Genomic DNA, 26,903 nt, shown 5'->3' with positions numbered 1-26,903 from the left:
TGCACGGTGCGCGTGTGTCCAGTGACACAAATTTCTCCATGACATGAGCGCACAATTAATCAAAGGAAAGTAAAGAAATTAATAAATAATGATTTGGTCTACGCGGTGATTCGATAATTGTTGAGCAAATGCATTATTCAGTTAAGGAATATTTAATAGACGTTGTCATTAAAGGAGTGGAATTGAGACACGAATTAAAGTTATTCAGCCAAAACCGGTTGAAATTGAGGCACCCAAACCAATAATTCCTTGGTTATCCTTGGTAACAAAATACCAGAGTACCTGCACTTTACACTGAACTTTGAGCGATATTTATAATATTTTAGTTTTCACCCTGCTAAAACCAATTAATTGGCCCATGCTATACAAGTGCCAGTAACTTGAGCCGATCCTCTGTGATCTATTTGGCTCTTATGTGCAACTAAAGATGAATCACGTTATCTCAAATTTTTATGGGGCAAAATAGGGTTAGACGGTTTAAAATATTTAGTTTTTGATTTCATAATTTTTTTTTTATAAAATTATTGGTAAATACTATGTAACCCAGGTGACCATCTGTCCGTCCGTCCGCCCGTGCAAGCTGTAACTGGAGTAAAAATTTAATTATCTTGATGAAACTTGGTATGTGGGTTCCTTAGTACAAGAAAAATTACGAGTTCGTAGATGGGCGTTATCGGATCACTGCCACGACCACAAATCACCATTAACCGAAAACCTATAAAGTGACAGAAATAAGCACCTAATTAAAATATAAAACTGTAATTTGATATAAAGGATCGCAGTAGCAAGGGCACCTGTGGGTAAAATTTTTTGAAAAAGTGGTAGTGGCCACGCCCTTTAACAAGTTTAATGTACATATCTCCTAAGTCACAACAACCAAAATTTGTTGAGTACAAATCTTATAAAAACTGCTACCGACAGTGTGAAAATGGATGATGATAACCCCGGTCACTCCCCATATAACGGTACAGTTAAGAACTACTAAAAGCGCAATAAATCAAATACGCCAGAGACGATAAATGTTACCCCCGAGATTGTATGAGAGAGCTTTATCGAAGCCGTTATAAAATTCGGTGCCACGCCCACTTTTTGGTGAAATCCCATATCTCGGGACCCGACCGATCGATTTCGACAAAATCTTGTATGTATCATTCTTCTCATATTCCTAAGTCGCAGAAAATGGACGAAATCGGACTACAATCACGCCTTCTTCCCATATACCACAATTTTAAATTCCATTTGATATTTTCACTTTCCACTACTCAAATCAAGAAGCAATTAATATGACGTCATAAAACTTTGCAAGAACAATGCCTTTAGCGAATGCCACCTTATGACCAAAAATTGTTCAAATCCAATAAAAACTGATCAAGCTCCTAGGTACCGAATATTTGGACCACAGTACTTATGATTGACTTTTGATCGAAAATATTGGTCAGAGTGTTAGATATTAGGTAGTCGAAAAAGTCTTTTCGTATTTTGTCAATAGATGTCGTTGGAGTCGTATATCTCCAGTGCTGCCAACACATTGTATCATAGCATATAGTGTTGGAAAGGTGAGGAAAGGGTTAAGCTTCATTTAACCAAAAAAAAAAATTGGGGAAATTGAAAAAAAAGTTACAGCTGTTCAAAAATGAGTGAAAATAATGAAAAAATTCCCTATATTTTCAAATTTTTAGATAAAAAAGGGAAGAATGCAAACCACCAATGAAATTTGTGAAGTGTACGGAGACGATGCTGTTTCAGTGATGAAATGAAAGTTTTAGACTGATGGAATAAGCGGAAATATGGCAAAAAGTGGTCGACCAAAATGATATACTTGTATGTACATATATGTATTTGTTTATAGAAATACGAAAAGACTTTTTTGACTACCCAATATGTAACTGAAATTCAGATATAATCCTTTTCTTCTCGGATCGATACTACCCTAACTCCCATATACTACATATACTTATTTCAGTTTCCTAACAAACCTTAAGTGTTTGCCAGTGTATGAGTTATATATAGCATATGTATATATAAAATTGCTGGGATTTCGATCCTGTGGTTGACGTTTTACACCTTAAAGTATTTCCGTGGTTTTGATTCTTGCAAGTTGCAAGAGTAAAAAATAATCAATACATCGAGATAATACTTTGCACGACAATGGTAGCGCCTTTGCGATGTGCCACCGATGACACCAGATCACCAGATACCGAATATGTGGACGCCAGTTCTTACTACAAGCTTTTTATCGAAATAAATTTGGTTGATAATATAAAAATAGTACCAGCTTTTGCCAAAGTCTGAAATACCCGACTTTCGTTTCAACTTGCAAGAGTATAAAATGTTCGGTTACAACCTAACTTAGCACTTCCTGACATGTTTTGATAGCATTTATCTTTATATATAAGAGACATAATAAATAGTAAGAGTAAATTTCAATCTCGATTGATATCAAATGAAAATATTCTCGAAATTTCAATAAATTCAAAAAAGTAATAGAAAAGAAGATGATAATCTCGATATATACTTCCATTTCATAAACTAATGATGACGATGTTTCCTGGCGTACCTAGCGTAAAAAAAGTAGTTAAAAAGGGTTAAATTAGTCCCATCCCAGCTTACACTATTTTTAACGGTATTTGTTTGAATTCGTGGTATTTTAAATAGTAGACACGTGTTCATTTGGATGCGTATTGATTATGCGAAATATGTTTTATTTACATCAACGGCTTTTCGGATCGAAATTCTTAAAGATCAGTTCTCTTAGCCAAAAAACTGACACCGTATTTTCAAATGAAGCCAACCCAGATTAAATCAGCGCTAACACAACAGATCCGCACCGAAATTGAGTGTAAACAATGAGTTTGAGTATGATAGGTAGAGATGCATTTGTAGCGAGAATATGTTTTTAATCAACATTGGCTGAGATTAAATGCGACTGATATAATGTGCCGATTGTATGTACAATGAGGAGGATAATTAAATTAAATGAGATTTTATTGTCAATTAAGCCATTAATGCATAATTACAATAATTACACGCTACGTTACAACAGTAACCCGATGAACAACGCACTCATATACTGACATTTATATTATATACTTATGTAGGAGTAAATAGTGGAAACAGATGCGGATGAGCGATTTAAAGACCGTAAGCCTACAATCGATTGTGTGGCAGAAATAAATTGTCGTATTGAGTGGACTGTGGTGTTGCCTTGGTAAATGTGGTTGAACAGAACTATTTGCTGCACTTTCAAGCAGTTGATTTTTCGATGTGATTAATGTACAGTTATACGTAATATTATTTCTTGTGTGGGTAATGTACGTAAATTATTGGTATATGTGACCTGGTCTACGAATCTGGGAAACAGGTGTTAAAAATAAACAACTCGTTTCGTCAGTTTCTCGTTATCTCATTGATTTTTTGACGCCTAAGCCCCCTTTCCGTAGACCAGGTCACATATTTCAAAAATTTTCATTTTATCATACAGCATGTTGTGGTGCGGTATTTAAAAAGTGGTTTGTTATAAAGGGCGAGCCATTCGAGGTTTCCCACTTTTTTAAGAAAAACTTTTAAACTTCAAATTTAATGGGAAATGTTCATTATCATTCGAAAGATCTCTTTATGTTGGCCGCAGCTACGTCTCAGATGGTAAATCGTTGAGCCCAATTTTCAATGACTTGTTGGATCATTTAGACTGGCAACTGGCGAATGACACGTGTGCTGTTTTGCTCCAAGGCCTGAATCGAAGCGGGATTGTCTGCATAGACTTTAGACTTTACATATCCCCGCAGGAAAAAGTCTAACGGTGTAAAATCTAACGGTGTAAAATCATACTATTAATAATCATACTATAAATATTTTGGTGGCCAATCGACCAGCTCAACGAAGTGGAATCTCTATGAATCCTTTGATTGATGTGATGCATGAGAAATGGCGACGTCTTGTTGAAACCAAATGTCGCCGACACCACGAGCTTCAATTTCAGGCATCAAAGAGTCGGTTATCATGGCGCGTCATTGGCGGTTCCGTTCTTACCGTCATAATTTTTGAAGTAATATGGGCCGATGATACCACCGGCCCCCAAATCGCACCAATACGTTGTTTTTTCTGGATGAAACAGCAGCTCTTGAACCTCTTCATGTTGCTCTTCGTCTTAAATGCGGCAATTTCATTTGTTTACATACCCATTGAACCAGAGATGGGCCTCATCGCTGACAAAAATTTGGCTGAAAAACTTCGGATCTTCTTAAAACTTTTCAAGAACCGGTCGAGCAGCTTCAGTTCTTGCATAAGCTGTGATTTGTACGCTTTCAATTTAAAATCTCGACATAAAGTGCGCCAAGTCATTTCATACGTCAGTCCGAGTTGCTGCGCCTAATCGACTCTCCACGGTCTTTGCGTACACTCTCAGGTCTTGCTGCAGTACTTTCTTCACTGCGTGCCGGACGTAGAAGCGTGCGATACATATTCTTTACAGAACGTGAATTTCCGTAATAAAGTTGAACGATTTGTAAACGTTGTTCAGGCGTAAGTCTTTTCATGATGAAATACCAAACAATAGTGAACAAAAATAACATGACTGCTTGACACGCCTCACGCGTGATTAGTCAAAAAAGGCTATTGAAAAAAGTACCTCTACTTGGATCTCCCTTGAAATCAAGCATCACAAAAGTTTCACTAAAAATATTGGGAATTAAGTCGACTACAGTAACTAAAACACATCTTTATAGGAACTTGATCTATTTTTGATCGTCCACAGCACTATACAAATAGTAGTATATGCCTTCTGATCAAATTTGACCCGAACTGGTCCATTAAAACACTTTTTTCCTAGATTGGTAAACTATTTTTTAATATACGTGTGAAGTTTGATCGCCATATGTGAATTAGTATGCGTTTGTCCAAACACGAAATTGTTTGTGGAGCGGTTTTTACCATTGAAAAAAATTTAACAGCCATTTTACTAAAATTTTGTGCTGCCAAGCGAAACACGGCTTCGGAATCGTTTGGAGAGCTACTTTAACAGTTAAGTTAAAGAAACAGTGCTTAAAAATCGTCGTGTTGACATCTGATAGCAAGTGAAGATTCGCTGAAGGCACTGAAGGCCGTCCCAGCCGAAGAACAAGTGTTTGAAAATTGTGTTAAGCGTTAGCATGTTTGTATACGTATTGTCTCAAAAGAAGCCTATTTTGAAGGCAATAATAAAGTTTTGTATTTAAATACGTTAATATGTAGCCTTTTGTTTTGTCAGTCAGATCAGATGATAATTCGATTTTGTAGAAAAAGTATATTACAGCTGACAAATATGTTACGTTCAGGAAAAGTTTTGTAGGATTCCGTTGTCCTTTGCTCTTACCGAGAATGATTTAGCACCAAGTTAAATGATATTTTTTATTCAATGGATGATATAGAAATCAAGTTATTATGAGCCTAATATGTATATGAGCTGATATCGAAATAAACATGAGAAAAACTTATGCTTTGATATATGTATACTGTATGTAGACGTAGAAATTTGGCAGGCCTATAAAAAAAACGAATAACTGGAAGGATAACAGGAGGTGTGTATAGAATTTCTTTTAACCGAAATGTTAAATTCATTTCGTTGTTTTATTGCTACTTTTTATTAACATACATACATATGTATGTACATTTGGACTCACTTTTGAAATTAAAAAAAATATATATAAAACAATATACTTGTATTTAAATCATATTTATGTATGGAGCTATTGGTCTGTCTATATAATTCGAATACTAAGAATCCGCAAATAAATTAAATTAAACTTTTATTGCACTTATTTATGAAAGAATATTATTTTTCATTTTAAAATGATATTTTAGAAATTTCATTCCTAATTGACATACTATAATTTACTATTATTATGCACGGAGCTGTACACAGATTCACTTGGACCACATTTTATCCAGCTAGCGAACCATTTTGTGGGAATAACAGCAACAAGTACAAATGATTTAGCTATTACTTCTCATTTTCCCATTATTATTATCGCTTATTCAAACTTAAATTAAAAAAAAAATGTTATAGCCACTAAAACGCAATATTTATATTTAGGAAATACTTCATTATTCTTTCTTCAAAATACATGTTTAAATTTAAAAATTATAACTCACAAAATTTAGTTAATTCAAATATCACCTGATTTCTATACAGGAAATCAGTTTTTAAAATATCGATAACAAAGCACTCGATACAATCTTTTCATAACAAACAAAATTTATTATTTTGCTCAAAGCAATTTACCGAAGTCATTAACTTAAAATTTAAGTACAAATAAAACTATATATTAATGTCTAAATATTTAACAATTTTGAAAAAAAAACTTACCAATAATATGCACAAGCATAGATACATACATATGTACATATAAGTACATATGACACGAGGAGCAATTTACCTGCGCAAATGCGATCGGGTACACACACTTAAAACTTTACAATTATACACTTATACACTTTGCAATTACACACTTTATGAATTTATTTATGATATTGCTGTAATAGCATGTTTTGCACATGATTACAATAACTTGAAGCCATTGAAAGCTTTACAAAAACAAACTTAAGAGAAATCTCGCATGACTGCGCATGTTTTCGACACTCATACGCTGTTGCTGTTTAAGTAAACAAAAAACAAATATTTTACACCAGCAACAATAATATATGAAAAACATTAGCACGCTTGATTATATCACATCACAAAATCCAACACTTATTTTATTTATTTATAATAACACAACACAACACATCAAGGAAATTCACTTGCGTTTATGAACGAATTGAGTTTCTGTTCGGCTCACTCGTTGATGTGAAAGAACAGTTAGGAAACGGAAGTAGGGTTGCTAGCAGCATGGAAATTATTTATTAAGCAAATATTTTTCGTATTAATTAATTTTTGTTAGGGATGTTAATTTAGTAAATTAAAATTAAATTTAAATACAACTATTATCTAAAATTTGGTTAATATTTAACAGATTAGTATGTGTAAGTAGCAATTGCAAAATGTAAATTAAAAATTTCTCAACTGAAAATGCAACTTTAAGACTTTATTATTTTTTGAATACCTACTACTCGTTGCTTTTGCCAGCGAGCGAATGAGAAACGGAAACAAATGTCACTTCTTCATTTATTTCAAATAATTCGTGTAAGCAGACTTACTAAATTCTATACACACTGTAACTCACCTGATTTTCGTCTGTACAAAATTGTGATTTAATCAAACTCCGTGATTGTGTTTTTAATTTATATTTCATTGTGTCTACTATTTTATTTATTCACGAGCTACTGTAAATAAGTAAAAATTAATTGGTTTTTGTATTTTATAAAAAAAGGAAACACTGAAAATAGTCGATGCGCCCGCAGCTTAACTACGCTGAGTAGTTATAAATTAGTTTAAAACACAGATCTCTAATGCGATGCTTTTATTTTAGTAAATACTAAATTTTTTAATATTTTCGGTATTTATTAGTTAATTTATTTTTGCGTAATAAATTTGCAGCGCAACAACTTTTTGTTAGGAATTTTTATTGGCTCGCCTATATAAATCACTCCTACCCATTATTACGTACATATGTACGTATGTATGTAGTACGTATGTATGTATATATGAATGTATATTCATAAAAACAGGAATGAGCTATGCATAATATGTTTGGAAAATATATTGTTTGTGTTGTTTTTTACTTTCATTGTTGCCCTCGACCAAAAATTTATCTGCACTAGTGCCATGCTTTTGAACCTTTGCTTAATTTTTTATTTTTTTTTAATATTTTTGTCTGATTTGCACAAATACTGGTCTTAATGCATTTTTACTGCGTTTTTAACAAATTTTCCAGTAGCGCAATGAAAAAGTTAACTGGCATCCCTTTCATTCATTGAACTAGAGGCGCTAGAGCTTTTCAAAGTTGCTTTTAATTTTATTATTTTCAAATTTGTTGCTTCTCCAATTATAAAAAAGATAAAACGAAAGTTCACGTGCTATTGCAATATAATTGTTGAAAGCGGTAATAGTTAGTAGAGTTTAGTTCAGAAATAAAACAATATTAATAACTACTTAACACAATTTGACGCGCTGACAGCCTCAAACTCCAGCGTAGAAAAAATAAAATGTGAAAATTGTTGATAGAAATATAATATGCATTTGGTTTGAGAAATAATAGATAACATTCGACAATTCGCAGACATTTTATGAATTTGTAATTATTTTACTTTCTTGTATTGCGCAACCGCGGCGTACTCACATACACTTGAGCCCCTTCATCATGTTTCGAGTTATATGCATAGTTACCAATATTTTCCTACAACCGTACCATATAGTAAACTATGCATGTTTGTATGTATGTATATAAGTGAAATCTGTTTTATAATTGTATTTATTGTAATTGCTAATTTGCGCATGAGTTAAGCGCTGATATAATGGTTTCTCGGATGTTTTTTTTTTTGCTATAATAAATGTTCGAGCATTTTTATTTTCCCCTACTTCGCTTTGTAGATTGTTAGTCAAGACATTTATTCAGATTAAACTTTTAAATTTCAGCGTTTAATTGATGTGTGTATGCGTGTGAATTTATTAATGTAGGTAACTAGGATGTTATCTGTTGATTTAATTGGTGTTACACGGCTGCTGGATATTGTTTCACTCTTGCTCCATTTGTTATTGTAAATATTTTTTAAAATTGTTTTGCACATCATATGCATATTGCAGTTGTGTATTACAAATCCGCAGTCTTCACATCAGCAGATATAGCATTCGGTTTTGTTTTCTCATCCACATGATTATCCTCAGTGGAAACGGCGTTTGGTGCGTCCACAATGTCCTTGAAAAGACGTGCATACTTGAAACGTTGCTGACACTTAGCACGGTATAGACTCAATTCCGCATCGCAATCGCCGAAAACACCGTCACGCAGCGCTTCGTAGATTTTCGTGGCTTCCTTTACAATAAAAATAAAATAGAATGGAAATATTACTAAAGATTAAAAATGGAAAATAAAAAAAAAAAAAAACAAAAACAAGAAAAAAAACAAAAAAAAAAACAAGAAAAAAAAAACAAGAAAAAAAGGCTAACTTCGGCTGCACCGAGGCTATAATACCCTACACGGGTGCATTTTTCAAGCATAAAGGGTATATCTTGATTTTGATAAGTCAATTTGATTGGCAGCGATAAGCTATAGGGGTCCGATTTGAACAATATAATCGGAGATTGTAGCGTTGCTTTGGATAATAATCTATGGCAGTTTTCGCAGAATTACCTTGTTAAAAACAAAAGTTTTCCAGACAAAGATAGGGTTTGATCGGTTAGTTTGTATGGCCTGATATCGGCGGCGACCGACAAATGAACAACTTTTTGGTGAGAGACGGACGTGTGCAAGATTGGAGAACGATATTTTAAAAACTGACGGACTAATTCGGGTATATAAAGACAGACGGGCAGTTTCCATGACAGTTGAATCTAAGTAACCGAAACGGATCCGGATTTTTATCCGGCCAAGGAAACTACGAAAATGCGAGGAGTTCGTTATGTTTCTTAACTAGAAGCATACAGGCTCGACATCAAGAGGCAACCCGTTATAGGCCGAAGTGCAGAGTTCTGACATATCTGGGGCTCCGACGTTTCATTTTGTGTGTTCAGGGTGTAATAATACAATTATTCGACTACTACTACACTACTTACTTCCAGTTTAACTTTATTTAAGTCGTATGAGGTAATCAAATTGATGGCGGTATCCCGTTTACTTGGCTCCAGTTCATACATGATGCGTGCGCCTTCGTAGAGATGCATTATGGAAGCATCTTTTTGCGCCACAAACTCTTCGTTCAGTTGTTGTACACTCTTTGTACCTATCAGTTCTTTGGTGGCCTTGTCTATGACAATTTTAATGCTCTCATTCAACTCTTGGTCAGCTGTCAGCTTGGGCAATGCCTGCGCTAGCCTAGCTATGCAAGCGTGTACCGATGAATGCGTCGCATCGATTGCCATAGCACGTCTAATGGATTGCAACATTAAGAGAATCTTGTTCTTGCGGCAGTATATCTCGAATGCCAATAAATGCGTTTCAATACGATCTTTGGCCAATTGTTGTAACGGTTTCAGGAATTCAATAGCCTTTTCGAGTGGATCATCCGGTCGCTCTAACTTCTCTGGTATGAGCTCATCCAATTGCGGCGCTTCTGGATCCGCTTCTTGATTTGCTTGCTGTTTGGATTTCTGATGTTGCTCGCGCTTGACTTGCGCTTGTGCCGCTTGTGCGTTTTCCAGTTCGGCTTTCTTCTTGGCTTTGCGCTGCTTGCTGCGCAACTTCTTAAGCTCCGATGGCGGAAGATTTTCTGCAAGTTTTTATGAAATTGAGCTATAAATATCCAAAATACTTGACGTAAACGTAATTCATACCCGAATCGATTTCTTCAATGGTTTCTTCCGATTTAAGTGGTTTGTCATATAAGCGTATGTAGACCTAGAAATAAATTTAAGAAAAGAAGACATTTGATTAAGTCATGAATTTTCCACATTTCTACTCACCTCTATGGCACATTTTGCCGCTTTGAAATAGAAAGGATGACGACGTAACACATCTTCTAGTCGCAATAGTCCAATATACGCACGTAACGTCATCTTGCGCATACAGTATGTATGGAAGTCGAACTGATCTTCTATAATTTCCGAAAAGTGACGGTCTACTTCGTGACACTTCTTCAAGGCGTCACCCCAACGTCCCATGCGCTGGTAAGCCAGTGCACATTCCGTTTGGAACCACATGCATTGCATTTCATTCAAGTTCTCCATGGCAGTAACTCCCTCACGTGTGAATTTCGAACAAATCTCTTCAGCCTCCTTAACCATATTGGCGCGCAGCATATATTTGGCGCATTTTGAGTTGATGTAACTGTGACAAGTACATAAAAATAATGTATTACAACGAATTAAAAATATAATTTGTATATAATTGCTTTCAGCTGAAATTACTTGAATCAACTCAAACTCACCGATCAGCCGTATCCATACTTTGCGCTTCATCCATCCACATATAGGCTTCCACGGGATCGCCAGCGTGCTTGTAAATACGTCCCTTGGTCATGAATAACTCAATGAGCGTGGGTGTATGGTCAATAGCCGCGTTAACGTATTCTAGGGCATGTTCCGTGTCGCGTTTGTAATCGTAATGTTGTGCCAAAAACAAAGCAGTCCAAACCAGTGCTGACGCCGGTTCCACAGGTAGATTTGCATCGGCATCTTCTCTCGAAAAGTGCCCAGAACGTGTCAAATTTTCATAATATTGTAAGGCTAGTTGTTCGATAATTGATGCCTTTTCTGGCACACGATGCAAAACACGAACATTCACGAACAATGGCGGTACGCCTTTACGCAAACCACGACGTAGATAAGAATCAAGTGCCGACCTAAATGCATCGCCACTTGCCACATCCAATGGCAAACGTTTAGGACACATGGCTCGCGGGTAAATTTCTTCAAATTTTTTGAAAGCAGTCAACTTATCTGCGGCTTCCGTGAATTCACGAGCCGCAAAATATTGCGAATAGTACAGTGTGTTCTCGGGATTCCGATGAATCAACTCCTCAAAGATAGGTACAGCTAATTCGGGTTGTCCGAGTTTAATATACAGATCGCCAATTGACTCTTGCACCGCCAGCTTATCAACAATTTGACTCTCGTATTGTTTTAAATGTTCGAGTGCGCGCTGAAGATTACCGGCTTCTACTAGGATTTGGTTTTGATACAATAAAAGTTCTGAATGGCGATAGTCATGTGTTTCCTACCAGTAAAATATATACAATAAAATCAATTATTAGGGGTAATATTTAAGAATAATTCATTAATCTACATACTATTGATGCCTGTGATTGGCTGAAGGTTTCCAATATACTATTGGCCATTTCGAGATCTCCAATTAAATGATAACTCATAGCAAAACCAATCCAACTAGCGTGTTGCGAAGGTCTCAGCGTAAATAAATGATGGCGGGTTTCCTTATAACCTTCTAAATCACGCATTTGTATCTGCAGCAGCGACAGATCCTTGAGGATTTGCAGATTATCCTTTTCCCATTTCAATGCATTACGATAACATTTAATTGCCTCATCATACTTTTTATCACTGCGCTGCAGTAAACCGTATACATGCCAGCAAACGTGGGAACGTAGATCTCTCCGCAGTCCCAAACGTACATATTTGTACGCCTCCTCTCGGCGTCCCAGACCGTTAAGTGTTAAACCTTTCATCGCCAACGTTTCACCATGTTCTGCATATTTGGGGTTTGATAGAATCTGCTTTGCAAGTTTCAAACCATTTTTGTACTGCTTCATTTCGTAGCATTTCTGAAAAAGAATTCATTCAATAGAAGCAATTATGAATTACACAAAATTTTTAGTCAAATATTAAAAAATAATCTTTAAAAATTTGCGTTATATTAGCTTTGCACCCCATTATTAACCCGCTAGCCGCATTTGAGGTTATGTTTTGACAATATTTTTCAAGCAAATATTCCTAACTTATTCCTATAAATTTTGTTTACCCTATTCAAACAAATACATCATTTTAGTTGGTACAATACTAAATCGTATCAAGAAAACTCATTAGGTTTTTATTTCTAAAACCCGCGGTTAAAAGATGACTCGCAGAATCATATATGTCAATGGAAATAGTTTTGATGCCGCTTAAGATGGAATTTGCATTTAATGATATATTTTTTATTATACTTTGTTTATGAGCATCTGAAACAAAGTACAATTATAAAATTTCCAAATATTTATGCACCTACCAGCAGCTTCCTGAAGAGCGCACTCTCTTTGGGCGGCAGTGGATCGCTGGAAGGCATCTTGCACACTTTACTTTTAACAAACTTACAAGCTTCACACTATTTGCACTATCTACGTTAATACAAACGGAATACACCAATCCTTCACAGAAATTTTCGCCACGGACGGTGAAAATTTTCACAAAAGTTCCGTGGAAGCTTAACCACGAGCAAAATTGAGATGTCGATCCGTGCTCGACAGAAAAGAAGAAGAAGACAAACAGAGCAGTATTGAACACACACACGCACAAATAGTTAAATTAGATCTGAAGGTAGAATTGTCAAAGCAAGCAATTGACATTTAATTCTTTTTATGCCAGACTTTAATATTTATCTTAATTATTTGAAACAATATGTATTTTTTCACTCGTTTATTTCAAAAATGCTCTTCTTCAGTAATTTGAAAAATAATTGTCAATCGTTAATATTAAAACTGTTCTTATTTTGTCTTTTTACTCTGAAAATTAAGAAAAAAGCACATTTTCTGATATCTTAAATATGGCAACAACAACAATTTGTACAGCCACTGAAACGTAACTGAACACATAAATCGAACAGACCTATTTGCGGTCTCGCATCAGCTGTTCATACCAATTGAATAACAAACTCCTGGAATCTTTAGAAGAAAGCATGAATCAATTGACCCACAAACTCGGAAGTTTTGTATGCCAAAGTGTACAAATAGCTGGCTGTGGCGTAAGTAAAAAGTTTATTTTGATGTTTCAAAGTAATTGAAAGTACTTCTCAACAGCTCCAGCAAGTGCGCACCAAATATGCAGATTGGCGTATGATACGCGATGTAAAACGGCGAAAATGTGTGGCTGAAAATGCCAAGGAGCGACTACGAGTAAATGCTCTGCGCAAGAATGATATCCTACCTGTGGAATTACGCGAAATAGCTGACGCCGAGATAGCTGCCTTTCCTCGAGATTCATGCTTGGTGCGTGTACGTGAGCGTTGCGCACTTACTTCACGTTCTCGAGGTATTGTACACAGATACCGTCTAAGTCGTATTGTATGGAGGCACCTGGCTGATTATAATAAATTGTCGGGCGTTCAACGCGCCATGTGGTAAATTGCATGCAGATTTTCTTTCATTTATAATCAAATAATATGTTGTAAATAAATTTAATATGTATGTATTTAAAAAATAATACAATTATTTCAAAAGAATTATATTAGAAGTGGTAGCTCCGATTGCAATTCCCGCAGGCTTAAGCTATTATACGACATGGCCACAGTACGCTTATAACTGTCTTTGCATATTTCAGGATATTTTTCGGCAAGCAAATTGATAGACGCTATTAAAAAGAAAACAAAATTGTATAAGTTCGCGAGAATATATTTTATATATATTACAATTATTACCCTTTATGGACGTTTGTAAGCGGACTTCTGGTCCTTCGTAGTGCAAAAACATCATATCTAACGCTTTTCTAATGAATGTTTCCCAAATTTCGTGTTCAAAAACTTCCTTCTCGTCTTTACTTTTATTAAATTTTGGGCTTAATTTTGGTATGACCATCGCAGCTAATTCACGTATACCAGCAGATGGATCATCCAATCGCTGCAAGGTAGCTGTAAAATTATATAATATATACTTCTTATGTCACAAAAACCAATTTAAAATATATACCGTAAGCAATTGGTTTCAATTGTTCCACATCAACTTCACCAAAGTTGAAGAGGCACTTTACTGAGTAGTGACGCGTTGCGACCGAACGATCTTCTAGTAAACTAGGAAGATACTTACCAACGCATGCTGGCAACACAACACGAGATTCTTCAACAGCACCTTGCGACATAGCGCATAATGTAGCCATTGCCATCGAGCGCATTGCTTCTGCATTTGCCCCGGCATGCCAAAGCAAATGTCGTTCTATTACCGATGTTACGAAATTCGTTAAGAGTTCTGTACTTTCACACAGTTGTCGATTAATAGTTTCAGTCCAATGTAGCATAACAACAGATATGCTAGTGAAAATCTTCACTTTAGCAGAATCATCACAATTCTCCCAGACTAAAATTATTTTTTCTTGCAAATTTTGCAGATATGTTGCCCGCAATTTAGCTATATTGATCAAACCGTTTAACAGTATAATAGGCTCGGTCAAATCATCCAGTGACGCATCCAGATTCTCCACATAATTCAATGCGCTAATAAAATAGTTTTCGTGTAGAGCGGCCACAGTGATTTTTTGGCGTTCTGCTAGTTTAGTCAGTATATGTTGGCCTAAATCTTGCAGTTCTACAACATTCGTTTGCTCGGAGTCAAATGACAGAGCCATAACTTTAATAGTCGCTACATATGAGTTTAAAACGAGTTTTTCATTCTTATTATTTTCGAACTGCTCTCCCACTTCATCTGATTTCGATAATATAGTTTCAACCAATTTCAGTACATACAATTGAACTTCTGGTTTGAGCGTCTGTGAAAACTCACTATTAATCAACATTTCAGAAACACGAATAATATCATCGATCTTGCTGCCTAGGCTGGCAGCAAACATGTGATAAAAACATTTCAAGTATCCCTCTTTAGTATTTTTTACCAACCCATCGAATCCATGTTCGATCCAATCGTCATAAGAAAATAATCGACCCATTAAATCGGCAACTTTCATTGCCTCACTAGACACAATAGCCTCAGGATCGCGGCAGGCACGTGCAACATCACCATAAATTTCGAAAAATTTTGCAGTCATTGTTGCCTCCGCATGTAGTACGAACTGATAGAGCAACTTAAGAGAATGAAGGCGCACATTCACTTTCCAGTCGTTCGATTCGCGCGTGATTAAACTTAATAAGCGTAGTGAACGTTGCACTATTGCTCGACAACCAATTGTTGGGCGTTCAGTGTCGGGTGGATAGTTTTTCACAGGTAAATCGCCTATTTCTTGTTTGCTTAGTTCCTCCTCATTTTCATCAAAATATTGCTTGCCACATTTAATCCATTGTGGACGTATAAAATCTACCACTTCAGGTGAATCATCTTTTAAACTGTTATTTCAATCAATTATTATTCAATAAATGATCTTATGAAAGTTCAACATACTTACCAACATAATATAAATGGTGTAATGCGATCGAAAAATGAGTACCGGTCTCTTAATTCCAAAGCTAGCAATATGCCTAGTTGACCACATTCGCGACGAACCAGTGGCATTGAATCCATCAACAACGGCGACACTTCCATAATCAATTGAGATAAAGTGTCATTCTTCGGATCTACATGTAACGCCAAACGACCAATAGCTTCTACAGCTGATATACGGGCTAACGAATGTTTATGATTTAGCATGCCATAAAGTGGTTTGGTCAATTTTTCAATAAATGGTTGTATTGCTATTGTGTCGGCAGCGTTCATCAACGCTACCACACATGCACACGATTCTCTTTGTACCGCAGGGTAAGCGTCCCGCAAGGCTTTCGTCAAAACGGAAACAATTTCATTATAACATTCTTGGAGTGATCGCTTATTTCCCGTGACCGTATACTTTTGTATTAGTGTCAACAATTGTTGTATATATAGCAAACGAATTTCCTCACTTGACTCTAAGGTTTCCTGTTGTCCCATACGCTCCACCAAGGTTGAGACGATATTCATTAAATGAAAGTCATTTGGAGGCAATTTGTTTACAAATTCGGTTGCCGTTTGCACTGCTTTTTCGCGCACACTTTCGAAACGATCGGAATAACATTTTAGCAAATGTAAGTAGATCTCATCGAATATACCATGCAATTGTGCATAAGATTCCTTTTCACAATGATCTTGTAGGAGATTCAAAGCTGAAAGCTTGGTTCGGCGTTCACCCGACTGGAGATTCTTACACACTTCCTCCATGTTTAAAGACATCTTGTGCTAATTAATATTTGTCAAATATTTCTTGGGAATAAATAATCAGAAATTACTAGATTTTTAAACAAAAATATGTTGCTAGGTGACATGTTACCGCCTTCTCGAGTTTGTTTTGTTTTTGTTTTTGCAAAATATTCACATTAAAATACTGTCATCGGCTTAAACAACTATTCACAATAAAAGAAATATTTTTATTCAGACAAAAAACTTACATTGTGCATGCACGAATTAACACAGCGTAGTCTGGCAGCTCTGCTGTAATCAGCTGATCAATTCTAAACAACTGCAATCGAATACAACGAAAACTGATTAATAACAAACAAGGTGTACAATGATAATAGTTGACAAATAGACGACATCTTATATTTTTTCAAACAATAAAGAAATTGCGTTATTTAATAACTAACAAATTTAAAGAAGTGCAATGAGTGATTTAAGCGATAAAGTCATTGCGGCGAAAACAGCGTTATTTAGCGCTTTGGGTGAAAACGCACATAAATATTTGGCAAACATGAAGTTGTGGTTTCGTTATAAATGGTCCAAAGAAGAATTTGACAGTGAATCAAGAAAATTTCTTACTTCCGATAAAATGCATTTACACAATCAATTTCTAATTGCTATACTAAACAAAATCGATGCATTTCAAACTCCAGAAAAGTCACCGTTACTTTTCGCATCGCACAACAATAGTGGTCCTGCGGGCAGTACAACTGGCACCGCTAGTGGTGGTAGTAGCAGCAGTCGTAGCCGCAAACGCAAAAGAAGTTCACGAGCGGTCAGTGATCGTGTTACTTTCGAACCATACGATTTTCTTGACTTCATAGTGGAAGACAATTTAGAATGTATTAAACCCACAGCGGGAACCGATGCTAATGTCCAAATATTGCCTACACAACGTTATTGCGTACAGGAACTGTTTTTGCCTGATGCGGGCTTTGTGCTGGGTCGCTTTCTAATTGGTGCTTGGGAAGTGGGATTAACTAATGTCGAAGACAATGTGGCCGAGTATGTGGCAATGGCGGTGCAGGTGCTCTTAAAAAATCTCATATCGGCGATTATAATGAATCGTAAACATTATAAAGTAACCGGCGATGGTTCGTTTTACTATGATGTTGGTGCACCATTAAAAGATCCTTCTCTGCGGAATACAGTTACGAGACAAAAAATTGATGATGGACCATTAGAGCTTGATAAAGAAATTACTTCACCGAATTTTATGCGTCGTTCAAATGAAGATGGAGTTTTCTTATCAGCTTGTGAAGAAATGTAAGCACATTTAAAAAAAAATTTGAACAATTTAGTAACTATTTTAATATTACTTTTAGTGAGCCACAAAGACGTGAAATAATAACATTGAAGGATGCGCAGCGTGCTTTCAACGATCACAATCTTATTGCATCACACTCCGTATATTCTATTAATATGGAGCGACTTACGCAAATGTTACACTAATTATGCAAATAATATACATATATATTGTATATAAAACTTTTGTTTAATAATTTCTTTTAATTTTTAGTTAAACTTTATCCTTAAAAACACTTTGCCTTTTACAATTTTGAAAATGTTGGTTGTTCCTTGGTTAATGCTGCTACAGCGGCATTCGCGAAATCTTCGGATTGCAAGTTTAACTTATTCGTTTGTCGCTGAAAGAGAATTAAAATTTTCAAAAGTCCATTATCATAGCCTAAGTGGTATATGAATTTTTTGTCTTGCTTACAATATGATCTAAACCATCCTGATTTGGTCTTGGCTTTGAGTAAATTATATTAGTTTTTGTAGCCTGCACTGCAACTGGGCTTTTCTCAGCGATGATTACTGCCAATTCCAACGCACCCTCAACACAAGCTTCCTTGGAAGGGTAAACTTTGCTAACCAAACCGAAGCTATGCGCTTCGGCAGCACCAAAACGTCTCGCAGTATAAGCAAGTTCCCTCGCCAATGATTCATTCCCCACGACTTTTGGTAGTCGTTGCAATACACCTACATCTGCGGCCATACCAATGTCAACTTCTTTAATGGAGAAAAATGCGTCTTCACTACAATAACGTATATCTGCAGCAGTTATAAGGTCAACTCCCGCGCCGATGCATCCAGAATGTACAGCTGTTATAATAGGCTTCGGGCACATTTCCAAGGATGATATGGAATCTTGATATAGTTTAATTGTGTGTTCTAGCAAAGCTCCTTTCCGTGCAACATCATCAACCGCACCTAATTCTTGACTCAACTTCATACCATCGACTAAATCAAGTCCTGCAGAAAAGTGTTTTCCTAAGCCTGATAAAACAACTACGCGGCAGTCAGGATTGGTGCTAAGGCTCTCAAAACAGTTTTTAATTTCACTAAAAGCATAAATAAATTAAATTAAATAAAAGCACCACCAGTGTTTACTTAAATACTTACACAAACAGGTCCTTATTGAAAGCATTTAATTGTTTGGGTCGATTAAGCTCGACATGGTAAACAAATTGTTTTGGTGTAGTGATGTTTAGTGTATGATATTTCAAATCACCATCATGTTTATGCAAAATGCTACTACTCATGTTGCGATCCACTTTTGTGATAACTGCAGCCCTTAAAGCTATATACATACAAAAATATTTGTAAATAAAAACGATACAAAAACTGATCCTATTGTATGGACTTTGAACCTTGTATCTGGATATACCTACCGAGAGACGAAAAATATTTATTTCCAAATGCTCTTAATGCCATGTCTTTAGTAAAATTAAATTAACCGAAATTAAATTAATTTAGCAAATAATTAAATCAAAATAGCAAATCAAAGTGAGATATGTTTTATATTATTGACGGGTATCTACAGAGAACGTTTAATACATACAGAGAACATTTATAATAAACAGTACAGTGAAACCTCGATTATGTATTAGCCGGTTATGAATATTAAGTTTTAGTGGATACGTTTAATAAATTTTTAAAATACAGAAACATTTGTACATATAATACAAATATAAACGTATATTCGTAGAACTGAATATGTATTCAATTAATTTTGTAATTAATTGGAATTTAAAAGAAATATTACTTTTCAAAACTTTATTACTTACGCTGAATTTTATTTTTACGAAAGATAAATATTTAAAACGATTTTTAAATATAATATTATAAACTATTTCTACCATTAAATTTAAAATTAATCAACTCTTGCTGGACAGCAATTTTTAACATAAGCTGCAAAGATTTGTTTGTAGAAATAGCAGCACTGTTAATCGCGTTGCCAATTTACGAAAATTTTAATCACGTCTGGAAAAGTAAAAATAATAAAAACCACTTTTAATTTGTACTAATACAAAAATTTTCGAAAAATTGGAAGCGACTTGCAATTCGCAATAATGTTTAAACCACATCTTTTTAATATTTGCACTATTTAAATTAGTAATTATTTTTATGTTTTGAAAACTTTGTACCACCCTCTAAGAAATGTCATCAAATAGCAGTGAAACTTTTTTCTGACGATTTTTTGGCGTGACTGTCTAACTTGTGTTTTCTTTAATTAGTTTTATTTTATTATTTTGGCACAAATGTTAAAAACTTGTTCAAATGGTAGTTGTCGAAGTGTATCATCAAACTAAAGCAGGTATAGTCAAGATGACAAGTTCTGCAGGCACATCCAATGTGGCTAACACAACAGCCTCTATATCTGGTGGATCTGCGAGTGCTGCAGGCCCAAGCGCAAGTGGTGCTGAATCCGAATTGACTGCAAAACCAGCGTACCCACGGCTCTTTAATAAAATAGTACTAACATTGGAAAACAGTCTTATACCGGAAGCAAAGCTTAATGCGACTCCTTCGCATGTCGATGGCTTAGATCCAGAGACGGAAAAAGACTTACGTATACTGGGCTGCGAGTTAATACAAACGGCAGGAATATTACTTAAATTGCCCCAAGTCGCAATGGCAACAGGACAGGTTATTTTTCAACGCTTTTTTTATTCGAAAAGTTTTGTGCGCTACAACATGGAAACTGTTGCTATGAGTTGCGTCTGCTTGGCGTCAAAAATTGAAGAAGCCCCACGCCGTATACGGGACGTTATAAATGTTTTCCATCATATCAAACAAGTGCGCGCTCAAAAGTAAGTATATTTGCAAGTCTAAGATTTCATAATAAGTTATATATGTTTGTATATACATACATATAAATTTTTATTCCCAGAGACATAGCACCAATGATTTTAGACCAGGCATATACAAATCTAAAAACACAAGTTATAAAAGCGGAACGACGAGTTCTAAAGGAATTGGGTTTTTGTGTGCATGTGAAACATCCACATAAACTTATTGTCATGTATTTGCAAGTCATGAAGTATGAAAAACATGAGAAACTGATGCAAATGTCATGGAATTTCATGAACGACTCACTACGCACAGATGTATTTATGCGTTATCAACCAGAAACTATTGCTTGTGCTTGCATATACTTGAGTGCACGAAAACTCGTAATCCCTTTGCCAAATAATCCTCCATGGTTCGGAATATTTAGAGTAAGCGAAGATCATATCGTTGATATTTGTTACCGTATAATGGAATTATATATGCGAGCTAAGGTGAGGAGTTATTAAAAAAAATAAATGTATGTATATGTAAATGAGTTTCGAATCCAAATCTTTACAGCCAAATGTTGAAAAACTAGACGCTGCCGTTGAGGAATTGAAAAAACGATATATGGAATCTCGTAATAAAAACAAGGAGCAAAATACACCGCCAGCAGTTACCACAGTAGATCGCAATAACGGCTCACATAATGCTTGGGGTGGATTCATACAACGTGCAATTCCATTGCCATTGCCAACAGAAAATAAATCACCAGATAAGGATTCACGTTCGCGTTCACGAACACGATCTCGTTCTCGAGGTTCACGTTCACCCAAATTCACATCACGTTCACGCAGTCGTTCGCGATCCGCTTCGAATGGTATTGGCGACTATAAAAGCCGAAACAAGAAAACGCATCGTTCTCGTAGTCGCTCACGCTCCCCTCCATCAAATAAAAATAAGAAGAAGTCCAGACATTATTCACGATCCCCATCGAGCTCACCACACGCAAAACATCGCAAAAGGTAACATTTAAAACAATCTGATATTACTTACTTTTATTATACCAAGCTTTGCTGCATGTTTCAGGAAATCATCCAGAGAACATGAGCGTAATGATTATTATTCCAATAAGGAGCGTATGAGCACCAGTGATAAATATCGTGAACGTGACAAGTATCAGGAGTATAAGGAGTCCAGCAAGCATCATCATGGTTACTCGAGTAAACATCACCACGGATATTCGAACCGAGGATCATCACATCGCGGTGGACAGAAGCATCGTTCGAGCGATCACGAGCGCTCCCGCGATCGTAAAAGGTAAAAATGTTCCCACATATGGAGATTTGTGATCACGATCCCACTTCTATACACATACTTATATGCATTTGGGTTTTGTTCCCGTACATGTCAAAACAATTAATTATATAGAAAAATAGTGGCGAACTTAATATATTTAATCAGATACCAATAATAAAGTAAATACCTAATTTTGAAAATGCAAAGCAACTTGTTTATTCTCTGGGTTTTCTTTATTTGCTCTTTTAACGGGTATATGATTGTAAAAAAAACGCCGAAAATTAATAATCTTGGCAACTCTAATGGTCAATTGTCAAAGTATAATATATGTTTCAACATATCTGTAAATGTTGGTATTCCATTGAAGCACCTTTTTTAGCAAAACAAAACATATTTAGCTTAAACTTAAATTAATCAAGATAACGAAGTCATGTCAGAAGCTCTTGTAATTGATGGTAGTTACCTGGAAGGTGGGGGGCAGATACTGCGGAATGCACTTAGTTTGAGTTGCATTCTTCGCCGGCCTATCAAAGTTACAAACATACGTGCCAATCGTCCTAATCCAGGGCTTTCCAATCAGCATTTATTTGGTTTGAATCTTCTGCAAAATATAACCGGAGCCCGCGTTAAGGGCAATCACATCAAATCGACTGAGGTGGAGTTTTATCCAGGTGACATTACCTCTGGGCGATATACTGTGGACACACGAACCGCTGCGAGTGTTGCGTTAGTGCTGCAAGCGGCTCTGCCTGTATTAATATTTGGAAGCAGCAAGTCAGAATTGGATCTAATAGGAGGAACAAATGTGGGTATGGCACCACAAGTGGATAGTATGACAGAAGTTTTACGTCCAAATTTGGAATTATTTGGAATATCCTTTGATTTTGATTTATTCAAACGCGGCTATTATCCTCGTGGAGGAGGACATTGTAAAGTACTAGTTCCAGCCGTACGCAGCTTAAAGCCAGTGAACTTAGTTAATTTCGGTGTTGTAAGTGAAGTGTCTGGTTGGTGTTTCGTGGCAGGCAAGTTGCCATTGCGTATAGCGGAGGATATGAAGCAGGCTGCGGAACGAGAGTTACAACAAATATGTCGAAATCCACCACAATTGGAAGCATACAAAGAAAGCTTAGAAGTTGCACGTGATAATGGTTCTGGGGTAATTTTAAAAGCGGTTACTACTGAAGGATGTACCGTTGGATCGTCAGCGTTGGGTGAACGGCAAGTTGATGGTCGTGTTTTGGGGAAAAGTGCAGCTGATGAATTAACAAAATATTTGAAGAGCGAAATTTGTATAGACAGTCATGTGCAGGACCAAATAATAATATTTATGGCTCTTGCTCATGGGATATCAAGAATACTCACAACACCTCTCACCCAGCACACTCGTACGGCCATGCATGTGGCCAATCTAATGACTGGAGCTAAGTTTGACGTTGAGGAAATCGATTCAAATAACCGAGTTATATTATCTTGTCATGGCATTGGATATGAAAACAAGCAAATGTAAATCTAATTTATTTATTTGTGTTAAATTATATAAACGAGACTTAACTTATGTTTAGCTATATTAAATTCGTCTGAATATTGCCAAGAAATGGTCACCCTTGTTTCGTACAACCTTTGCGCCCTCTTCGCTGCTCTGATAAAGTTTCGGTGTAATTGGATCGGCTTTCTAAAAATTATTTATACGTCTCTCCATTTACAAAAAATAACAAATCTAATCTCACCTCTTCATCATTTGGTAATCTCTCGTATAGAGGATGTTGCTCCATATGAAGTACTATCCATTTATGAAGATCTTCTACATCAGTCATTGTATAAACAAGTCCACCTTTTCGTAATACATACGCGTATTCTGAGAGAAGAGCTTGATTTATTATACGCCACTTATGCTTGGCGCGCTTAAAATGTGGGTCAGGGTAAAGGAAAAACATTTTATCTAATTGTGCCTTGCGGAAATAATTTGGTAGATACTTCATGGCATTTGTGCGTAAGCAAGCAATATTGTTATATTTCCCTGGATGCAAAGTACGTAGCGCTTTTATACGATCCATGACATAATCTGAAACCTTCACACGAATTTCTAGCCCGATTGCAAACCGGTCGGGAAACATTTCACCAAGAGTAACAAGAAAGCCGCCATACCCGCACCCAATATCTGCGAATTCGACACATTGGTCAGATGTTATATTTGGATACATCTCCTGCCAATCGACATCATCCGGGTGTGCCGGGCTACGATAATATAATAAAGGTAATTAAATAGAATAACTATTTAATTAAATATACGTCTGTACGGTGTACTTACTAGTCGAAGCAATGATCAGCAATTGGATTTGAGTGCGCCCTTTGACGGTAATATCGCTTTTGTGGCAGTGATATACTGCCTGTTTCCTGAACCATTATTCGTTTGTTTTAATGCTTTTCACAAATCATAGTCCAAATAGCCGTCCTGCAAGAAGCACTTCACAAACAAAAAAATAAGCACGTTTCAACGGCGACCGTGCTTTATGTCACTTTTTGACATTTCTTATAGCAGTAATGTAAACGAAAACACGTGTGGAGTAAAGGAGAGCGGTTCTCTGTTTAACTTTTAAAATTGAAAAGAATCTTAAAATTTTAGAATAACAAAGTTAAAAGTTTATGAAGTTTTATTGCATTTTAAATGGCAGAACTTGTAGAAGTGCTTTTCACCAGTGACTCAAACGAATCACAAGCCTCTATTACAGCATGGGACTACAAAACGGGGACTAATTTGATGGTGTACAAAGCAGGTGGTGTGATACAACCACGCGCTATATCCATCCTGGATCGCCATTATATATTAGCAGCTAATAGTACTAAACCTCTTCTCCATGTTTGGCCAATCAACTCACAACAGCAGGTTACTTCTGTGCGTTTCGTGCTGCCTGGTCGCGCTAATTCCATGTCACTTTCACCCGATATGCTTTATCTTGTTGCTGCAATACAAGAGAATATTTATATTTGGCATTTACCGTCTGGTAAAATGCTAAACACAATTTCGAAACATTTCCAGCCCATTAACTGCATTCGTTTTGATGAAGATTCACATTTTGCTTCAGCTGGTCAAGATGGTAGTGTAATGTTATGGAATCTGACAACTGTGTGTGCACGGGACGATGACAATCAAACACCAGTGTACACCTTCACCGATCACGGGCTGCCAGTAACAGATGTTCATATAGGTTTTGGTGGTATTCGAGCGCATATGATTACCGTGTCACTGGATCGCACCTGCAAAATTTATGATTTGTTAATTGGAGCTTTGCTTCTGAATGTTGTATTTGCAGAATCATTACACAGTGTTACTACAAATACTATGGAAACCGCTGTATTCGTTGGCACGGGCGACGGTAATATTTACCAATTTAATACTGATGCTGCGGCCGGAAACAAGGTATTACAAAATTATTAGTTAAATAGTTCAATATTTATCAATTTATTTTCCGATAGGAATTACATGTTGAAAAGGAACACTCTAATCTTTTTAAAGGGCATAAAGAGAGCACTGCAGTTACTTGTTTGGCCCTATCATTTGATGGCAAAACTCTGGTGTCTGGTGGTCAAGACGAACAAGTATGCATTTGGGACGTTACCAGCAAACAGCTGATAAAGCGTATGCAGCATAAAGGACCTGTAACAAATGTAAAATTGCGACTTTCCAACCCAGATATATTTAAACCAGAAAATAAACCACCGAAAAAATTTAGTGGCAACTTGCGACGCATGCTAGACCCACCAGAGGCTGATGAAGAAGAGTGCATAGAAGTTTTAATCACTGAAGCAAATGCTGATACCGACTATGAATATTGGGATACACTAGAATATCCTACCGAATATCTAGAAGAGCCGTCCACGTCCACAGCAACAAGCAATAACACCCCTACTGCTACAGCGACAGACGAGGAAGCGGCGAAAGAGATTGAGCGATTAAGGGCCGAAGTACAACATTTAAAACTTGTTAATAAACAATTATTCGAGGTCTCCGCGAAACAATTATTGGAAACAAAAAAATAACGTTAGTTTGTACTACTCTTATAATTGTTGTCAACACGAATAAATTTAAGATATATAAAACAAAAGCAAGCAAATGTAAACGACAATTTCACGGCCTCTAATACTTTTGTGTGCACCTTCCATTGCGATGGGCCCATTTAGCGCATCTTAATCTCCGACATTGGTATTTTCATCAGCATCGTCGTTTTCTGTTTTGCTACTGATATTTGTAGCTGCCAAAGCCGCAATTGTTTCTTTTTCCTTGTCCTGTGCTATTTGTTGACGTATCTCACGATTAGAGTCTAGCAGCACTCTTAGCTGTGCAATAATATCGTCGGTGCGCTGTTCAAAAAAATCGAGTGCACGAGTTAGTTCGTCGAGGCTCTCGTTCACATCCTCAACCTCTGGAAAATTAATATTAAGTAAAAACGTTTATTTACATTTTACTTGATAAATTTCCGCTCTTACCTTGCAGATCAGATTCGTCTGCTTTTGAAGCGGAGTTGGCGTCCACGGGATCGTCGATGTTTTTAGGAGTCATTTCGTATACTTTGTTGCTGCTTTGGTCAGCTGACTTTTCCATTCCTTTTCAATAAGATTTGCCTGCTTTGTTTTGCACCAGTCAGCTTTATTGACATTTATTTTATTCTCTTTTCACTAATGAATATGTCAGCTCGGTAGGTACATTCAAGCAAAGGCTTAATAATTACTTCTGGAGTAATATAGATTTAAAAGTTTTAATTTGGTGCTCATTATATTTTTTTGATGTTTTTATCTGAATAAAAATATTATATTAATTTTCCTTATCGTTTAGAAGTAGAATAAGAATTTCAGTACGTATG

General features: G+C 36.1%; 10 protein-coding genes across 10 annotated transcripts; 5 read left to right on the top strand and 5 right to left on the bottom strand.

Annotated features, from left to right (window-relative positions):
* Nucleotides 1-7,984: 7,984 nt before the first annotated feature.
* On the bottom strand, nucleotides 7,985-13,076 carry LOC126760137 (N-alpha-acetyltransferase 16, NatA auxiliary subunit). Its single transcript, XM_050475572.1, has 7 exons — nucleotides 12,792-13,076; nucleotides 11,860-12,348; nucleotides 10,999-11,786; nucleotides 10,535-10,898; nucleotides 10,406-10,469; nucleotides 9,689-10,341; nucleotides 7,985-8,948 (listed from the first exon to the last, which is right to left on the bottom strand). Exons 1-7 carry the CDS (start codon nucleotides 12,846-12,848, stop codon nucleotides 8,727-8,729), a joined length of 2,637 nt encoding a protein of 878 aa, XP_050331529.1. The 5' UTR covers nucleotides 12,849-13,076; the 3' UTR covers nucleotides 7,985-8,726.
* Nucleotides 13,077-13,371: 295 nt separating this feature from the next.
* On the top strand, nucleotides 13,372-14,000 carry LOC126758607 (28S ribosomal protein S14, mitochondrial). The gene is made up of 2 exons (XM_050472945.1): nucleotides 13,372-13,523; nucleotides 13,579-14,000. Exons 1-2 carry the CDS (start codon nucleotides 13,458-13,460, stop codon nucleotides 13,900-13,902), a joined length of 390 nt encoding a protein of 129 aa, XP_050328902.1. The 5' UTR covers nucleotides 13,372-13,457; the 3' UTR covers nucleotides 13,903-14,000.
* Nucleotides 13,940-16,797, bottom strand: LOC126758606 (dynein axonemal assembly factor 5). The gene is made up of 4 exons (XM_050472943.1): nucleotides 15,887-16,797; nucleotides 14,464-15,827; nucleotides 14,196-14,405; nucleotides 13,940-14,128 (listed from the first exon to the last, which is right to left on the bottom strand). The coding sequence occupies exons 1-4, from the start codon at nucleotides 16,681-16,683 to the stop codon at nucleotides 14,001-14,003; spliced, it is 2,499 nt and encodes an 832-aa protein (XP_050328900.1). The 5' UTR covers nucleotides 16,684-16,797; the 3' UTR covers nucleotides 13,940-14,000.
* A 171-nt stretch (nucleotides 16,798-16,968) lies between these two features.
* On the top strand, nucleotides 16,969-18,174 carry LOC126758668 (transcriptional adapter 1-like). Its single transcript, XM_050473018.1, has 2 exons — nucleotides 16,969-17,952; nucleotides 18,012-18,174. Exons 1-2 carry the CDS (start codon nucleotides 17,111-17,113, stop codon nucleotides 18,136-18,138), a joined length of 969 nt encoding a protein of 322 aa, XP_050328975.1. The 5' UTR covers nucleotides 16,969-17,110; the 3' UTR covers nucleotides 18,139-18,174.
* Nucleotides 18,161-19,529, bottom strand: LOC126758669 (delta(3,5)-Delta(2,4)-dienoyl-CoA isomerase, mitochondrial). The gene is made up of 4 exons (XM_050473019.1): nucleotides 19,362-19,529; nucleotides 19,093-19,270; nucleotides 18,407-19,031; nucleotides 18,161-18,332 (listed from the first exon to the last, which is right to left on the bottom strand). Exons 1-4 carry the CDS (start codon nucleotides 19,402-19,404, stop codon nucleotides 18,237-18,239), a joined length of 942 nt encoding a protein of 313 aa, XP_050328976.1. The 5' UTR covers nucleotides 19,405-19,529; the 3' UTR covers nucleotides 18,161-18,236.
* Nucleotides 19,530-20,148: 619 nt separating this feature from the next.
* Nucleotides 20,149-22,247, top strand: LOC126758727 (cyclin-L1). Its single transcript, XM_050473091.1, has 4 exons — nucleotides 20,149-20,783; nucleotides 20,864-21,254; nucleotides 21,322-21,767; nucleotides 21,832-22,247. Exons 1-4 carry the CDS (start codon nucleotides 20,251-20,253, stop codon nucleotides 22,064-22,066), a joined length of 1,605 nt encoding a protein of 534 aa, XP_050329048.1. The 5' UTR covers nucleotides 20,149-20,250; the 3' UTR covers nucleotides 22,067-22,247.
* Nucleotides 22,248-22,371: 124 nt separating this feature from the next.
* Nucleotides 22,372-23,599, top strand: LOC126759705 (RNA 3'-terminal phosphate cyclase). The gene has a single exon (XM_050474737.1). It carries the CDS (start codon nucleotides 22,472-22,474, stop codon nucleotides 23,549-23,551), a length of 1,080 nt encoding a protein of 359 aa, XP_050330694.1. The 5' UTR covers nucleotides 22,372-22,471; the 3' UTR covers nucleotides 23,552-23,599.
* LOC126759707 (tRNA (guanine-N(7)-)-methyltransferase) lies at nucleotides 23,547-24,544 on the bottom strand. The gene is made up of 3 exons (XM_050474738.1): nucleotides 24,353-24,544; nucleotides 23,772-24,279; nucleotides 23,547-23,716 (listed from the first exon to the last, which is right to left on the bottom strand). Exons 1-3 carry the CDS (start codon nucleotides 24,445-24,447, stop codon nucleotides 23,612-23,614), a joined length of 708 nt encoding a protein of 235 aa, XP_050330695.1. The 5' UTR covers nucleotides 24,448-24,544; the 3' UTR covers nucleotides 23,547-23,611.
* A 49-nt stretch (nucleotides 24,545-24,593) lies between these two features.
* Nucleotides 24,594-26,168, top strand: LOC126759703 (WD repeat-containing protein 18). Its single transcript, XM_050474732.1, has 2 exons — nucleotides 24,594-25,462; nucleotides 25,519-26,168. Exons 1-2 carry the CDS (start codon nucleotides 24,710-24,712, stop codon nucleotides 26,080-26,082), a joined length of 1,317 nt encoding a protein of 438 aa, XP_050330689.1. The 5' UTR covers nucleotides 24,594-24,709; the 3' UTR covers nucleotides 26,083-26,168.
* On the bottom strand, nucleotides 26,085-26,667 carry LOC126759711 (UPF0184 protein CG14818). The gene is made up of 2 exons (XM_050474743.1): nucleotides 26,530-26,667; nucleotides 26,085-26,465 (listed from the first exon to the last, which is right to left on the bottom strand). The coding sequence occupies exons 1-2, from the start codon at nucleotides 26,642-26,644 to the stop codon at nucleotides 26,230-26,232; spliced, it is 351 nt and encodes a 116-aa protein (XP_050330700.1). The 5' UTR covers nucleotides 26,645-26,667; the 3' UTR covers nucleotides 26,085-26,229.
* Between the last annotated feature and the right edge of the window lie 236 nt (nucleotides 26,668-26,903).

This window comes from Bactrocera neohumeralis, chromosome 5, assembly GCF_024586455.1.
Source record: "Bactrocera neohumeralis isolate Rockhampton chromosome 5, APGP_CSIRO_Bneo_wtdbg2-racon-allhic-juicebox.fasta_v2, whole genome shotgun sequence".
NCBI lineage: Eukaryota > Metazoa > Arthropoda > Insecta > Diptera > Tephritidae > Bactrocera > Bactrocera neohumeralis.
This window is presented reverse-complemented; position numbering and strand designations above follow the sequence as displayed.

Coding starts and splice junctions, on each gene's coding strand:
- LOC126759703 (XM_050474732.1), top strand. CDS start 24,710: ATGGCAGAACTTGTAGAAGTGCTTTTCACCAGTGACTCAAACGAATCA. Junction 25,463..25,518: donor ATGCTGCGGCCGGAAACAAG/GTATTACAAAAT, acceptor ATTTTCCGATAG/GAATTACATGTTGAAAAGGA.
- LOC126759705 (XM_050474737.1), top strand. CDS start 22,472: ATGTCAGAAGCTCTTGTAATTGATGGTAGTTACCTGGAAGGTGGGGGG.
- LOC126758607 (XM_050472945.1), top strand. CDS start 13,458: ATGAATCAATTGACCCACAAACTCGGAAGTTTTGTATGCCAAAGTGTA. Junction 13,524..13,578: donor TACAAATAGCTGGCTGTGGC/GTAAGTAAAAAG, acceptor ACTTCTCAACAG/CTCCAGCAAGTGCGCACCAA.
- LOC126758668 (XM_050473018.1), top strand. CDS start 17,111: ATGAGTGATTTAAGCGATAAAGTCATTGCGGCGAAAACAGCGTTATTT. Junction 17,953..18,011: donor TTATCAGCTTGTGAAGAAAT/GTAAGCACATTT, acceptor TATTACTTTTAG/TGAGCCACAAAGACGTGAAA.
- LOC126760137 (XM_050475572.1), bottom strand. CDS start 12,848: ATGCCTTCCAGCGATCCACTGCCGCCCAAAGAGAGTGCGCTCTTCAGG. Junction 11,787..11,859: donor GCCAATCACAGGCATCAATA/GTATGTAGATTA, acceptor TTTTACTGGTAG/GAAACACATGACTATCGCCA. Junction 10,470..10,534: donor CGGCAAAATGTGCCATAGAG/GTGAGTAGAAAT, acceptor ATTTATTTCTAG/GTCTACATACGCTTATATGA.
- LOC126758727 (XM_050473091.1), top strand. CDS start 20,251: ATGGTAGTTGTCGAAGTGTATCATCAAACTAAAGCAGGTATAGTCAAG. Junction 21,255..21,321: donor AATTATATATGCGAGCTAAG/GTGAGGAGTTAT, acceptor AAATCTTTACAG/CCAAATGTTGAAAAACTAGA. Junction 21,768..21,831: donor CACGCAAAACATCGCAAAAG/GTAACATTTAAA, acceptor TGCATGTTTCAG/GAAATCATCCAGAGAACATG.
- LOC126759711 (XM_050474743.1), bottom strand. CDS start 26,644: ATGGAAAAGTCAGCTGACCAAAGCAGCAACAAAGTATACGAAATGACT. Junction 26,466..26,529: donor AGACGAATCTGATCTGCAAG/GTAAGAGCGGAA, acceptor TTAATTTTCCAG/AGGTTGAGGATGTGAACGAG.
- LOC126758669 (XM_050473019.1), bottom strand. CDS start 19,404: ATGGCATTAAGAGCATTTGGAAATAAATATTTTTCGTCTCTCG. Junction 19,032..19,092: donor TTCAATAAGGACCTGTTTGT/GTAAGTATTTAA, acceptor TTATGCTTTTAG/TGAAATTAAAAACTGTTTTG. Junction 18,333..18,406: donor AGGATGGTTTAGATCATATT/GTAAGCAAGACA, acceptor ATTCTCTTTCAG/CGACAAACGAATAAGTTAAA.
- LOC126759707 (XM_050474738.1), bottom strand. CDS start 24,447: ATGGTTCAGGAAACAGGCAGTATATCACTGCCACAAAAGCGATATTAC. Junction 24,280..24,352: donor GCTGATCATTGCTTCGACTA/GTAAGTACACCG, acceptor ATATTATCGTAG/CCCGGCACACCCGGATGATG. Junction 23,717..23,771: donor GATTACCAAATGATGAAGAG/GTGAGATTAGAT, acceptor AATAATTTTTAG/AAAGCCGATCCAATTACACC.
- LOC126758606 (XM_050472943.1), bottom strand. CDS start 16,683: ATGTCTTTAAACATGGAGGAAGTGTGTAAGAATCTCCAGTCGGGTGAA. Junction 14,406..14,463: donor ATTGAAACCAATTGCTTACG/GTATATATTTTA, acceptor ATAATTTTACAG/CTACCTTGCAGCGATTGGAT. Junction 14,129..14,195: donor CTTACAAACGTCCATAAAGG/GTAATAATTGTA, acceptor TCTTTTTAATAG/CGTCTATCAATTTGCTTGCC.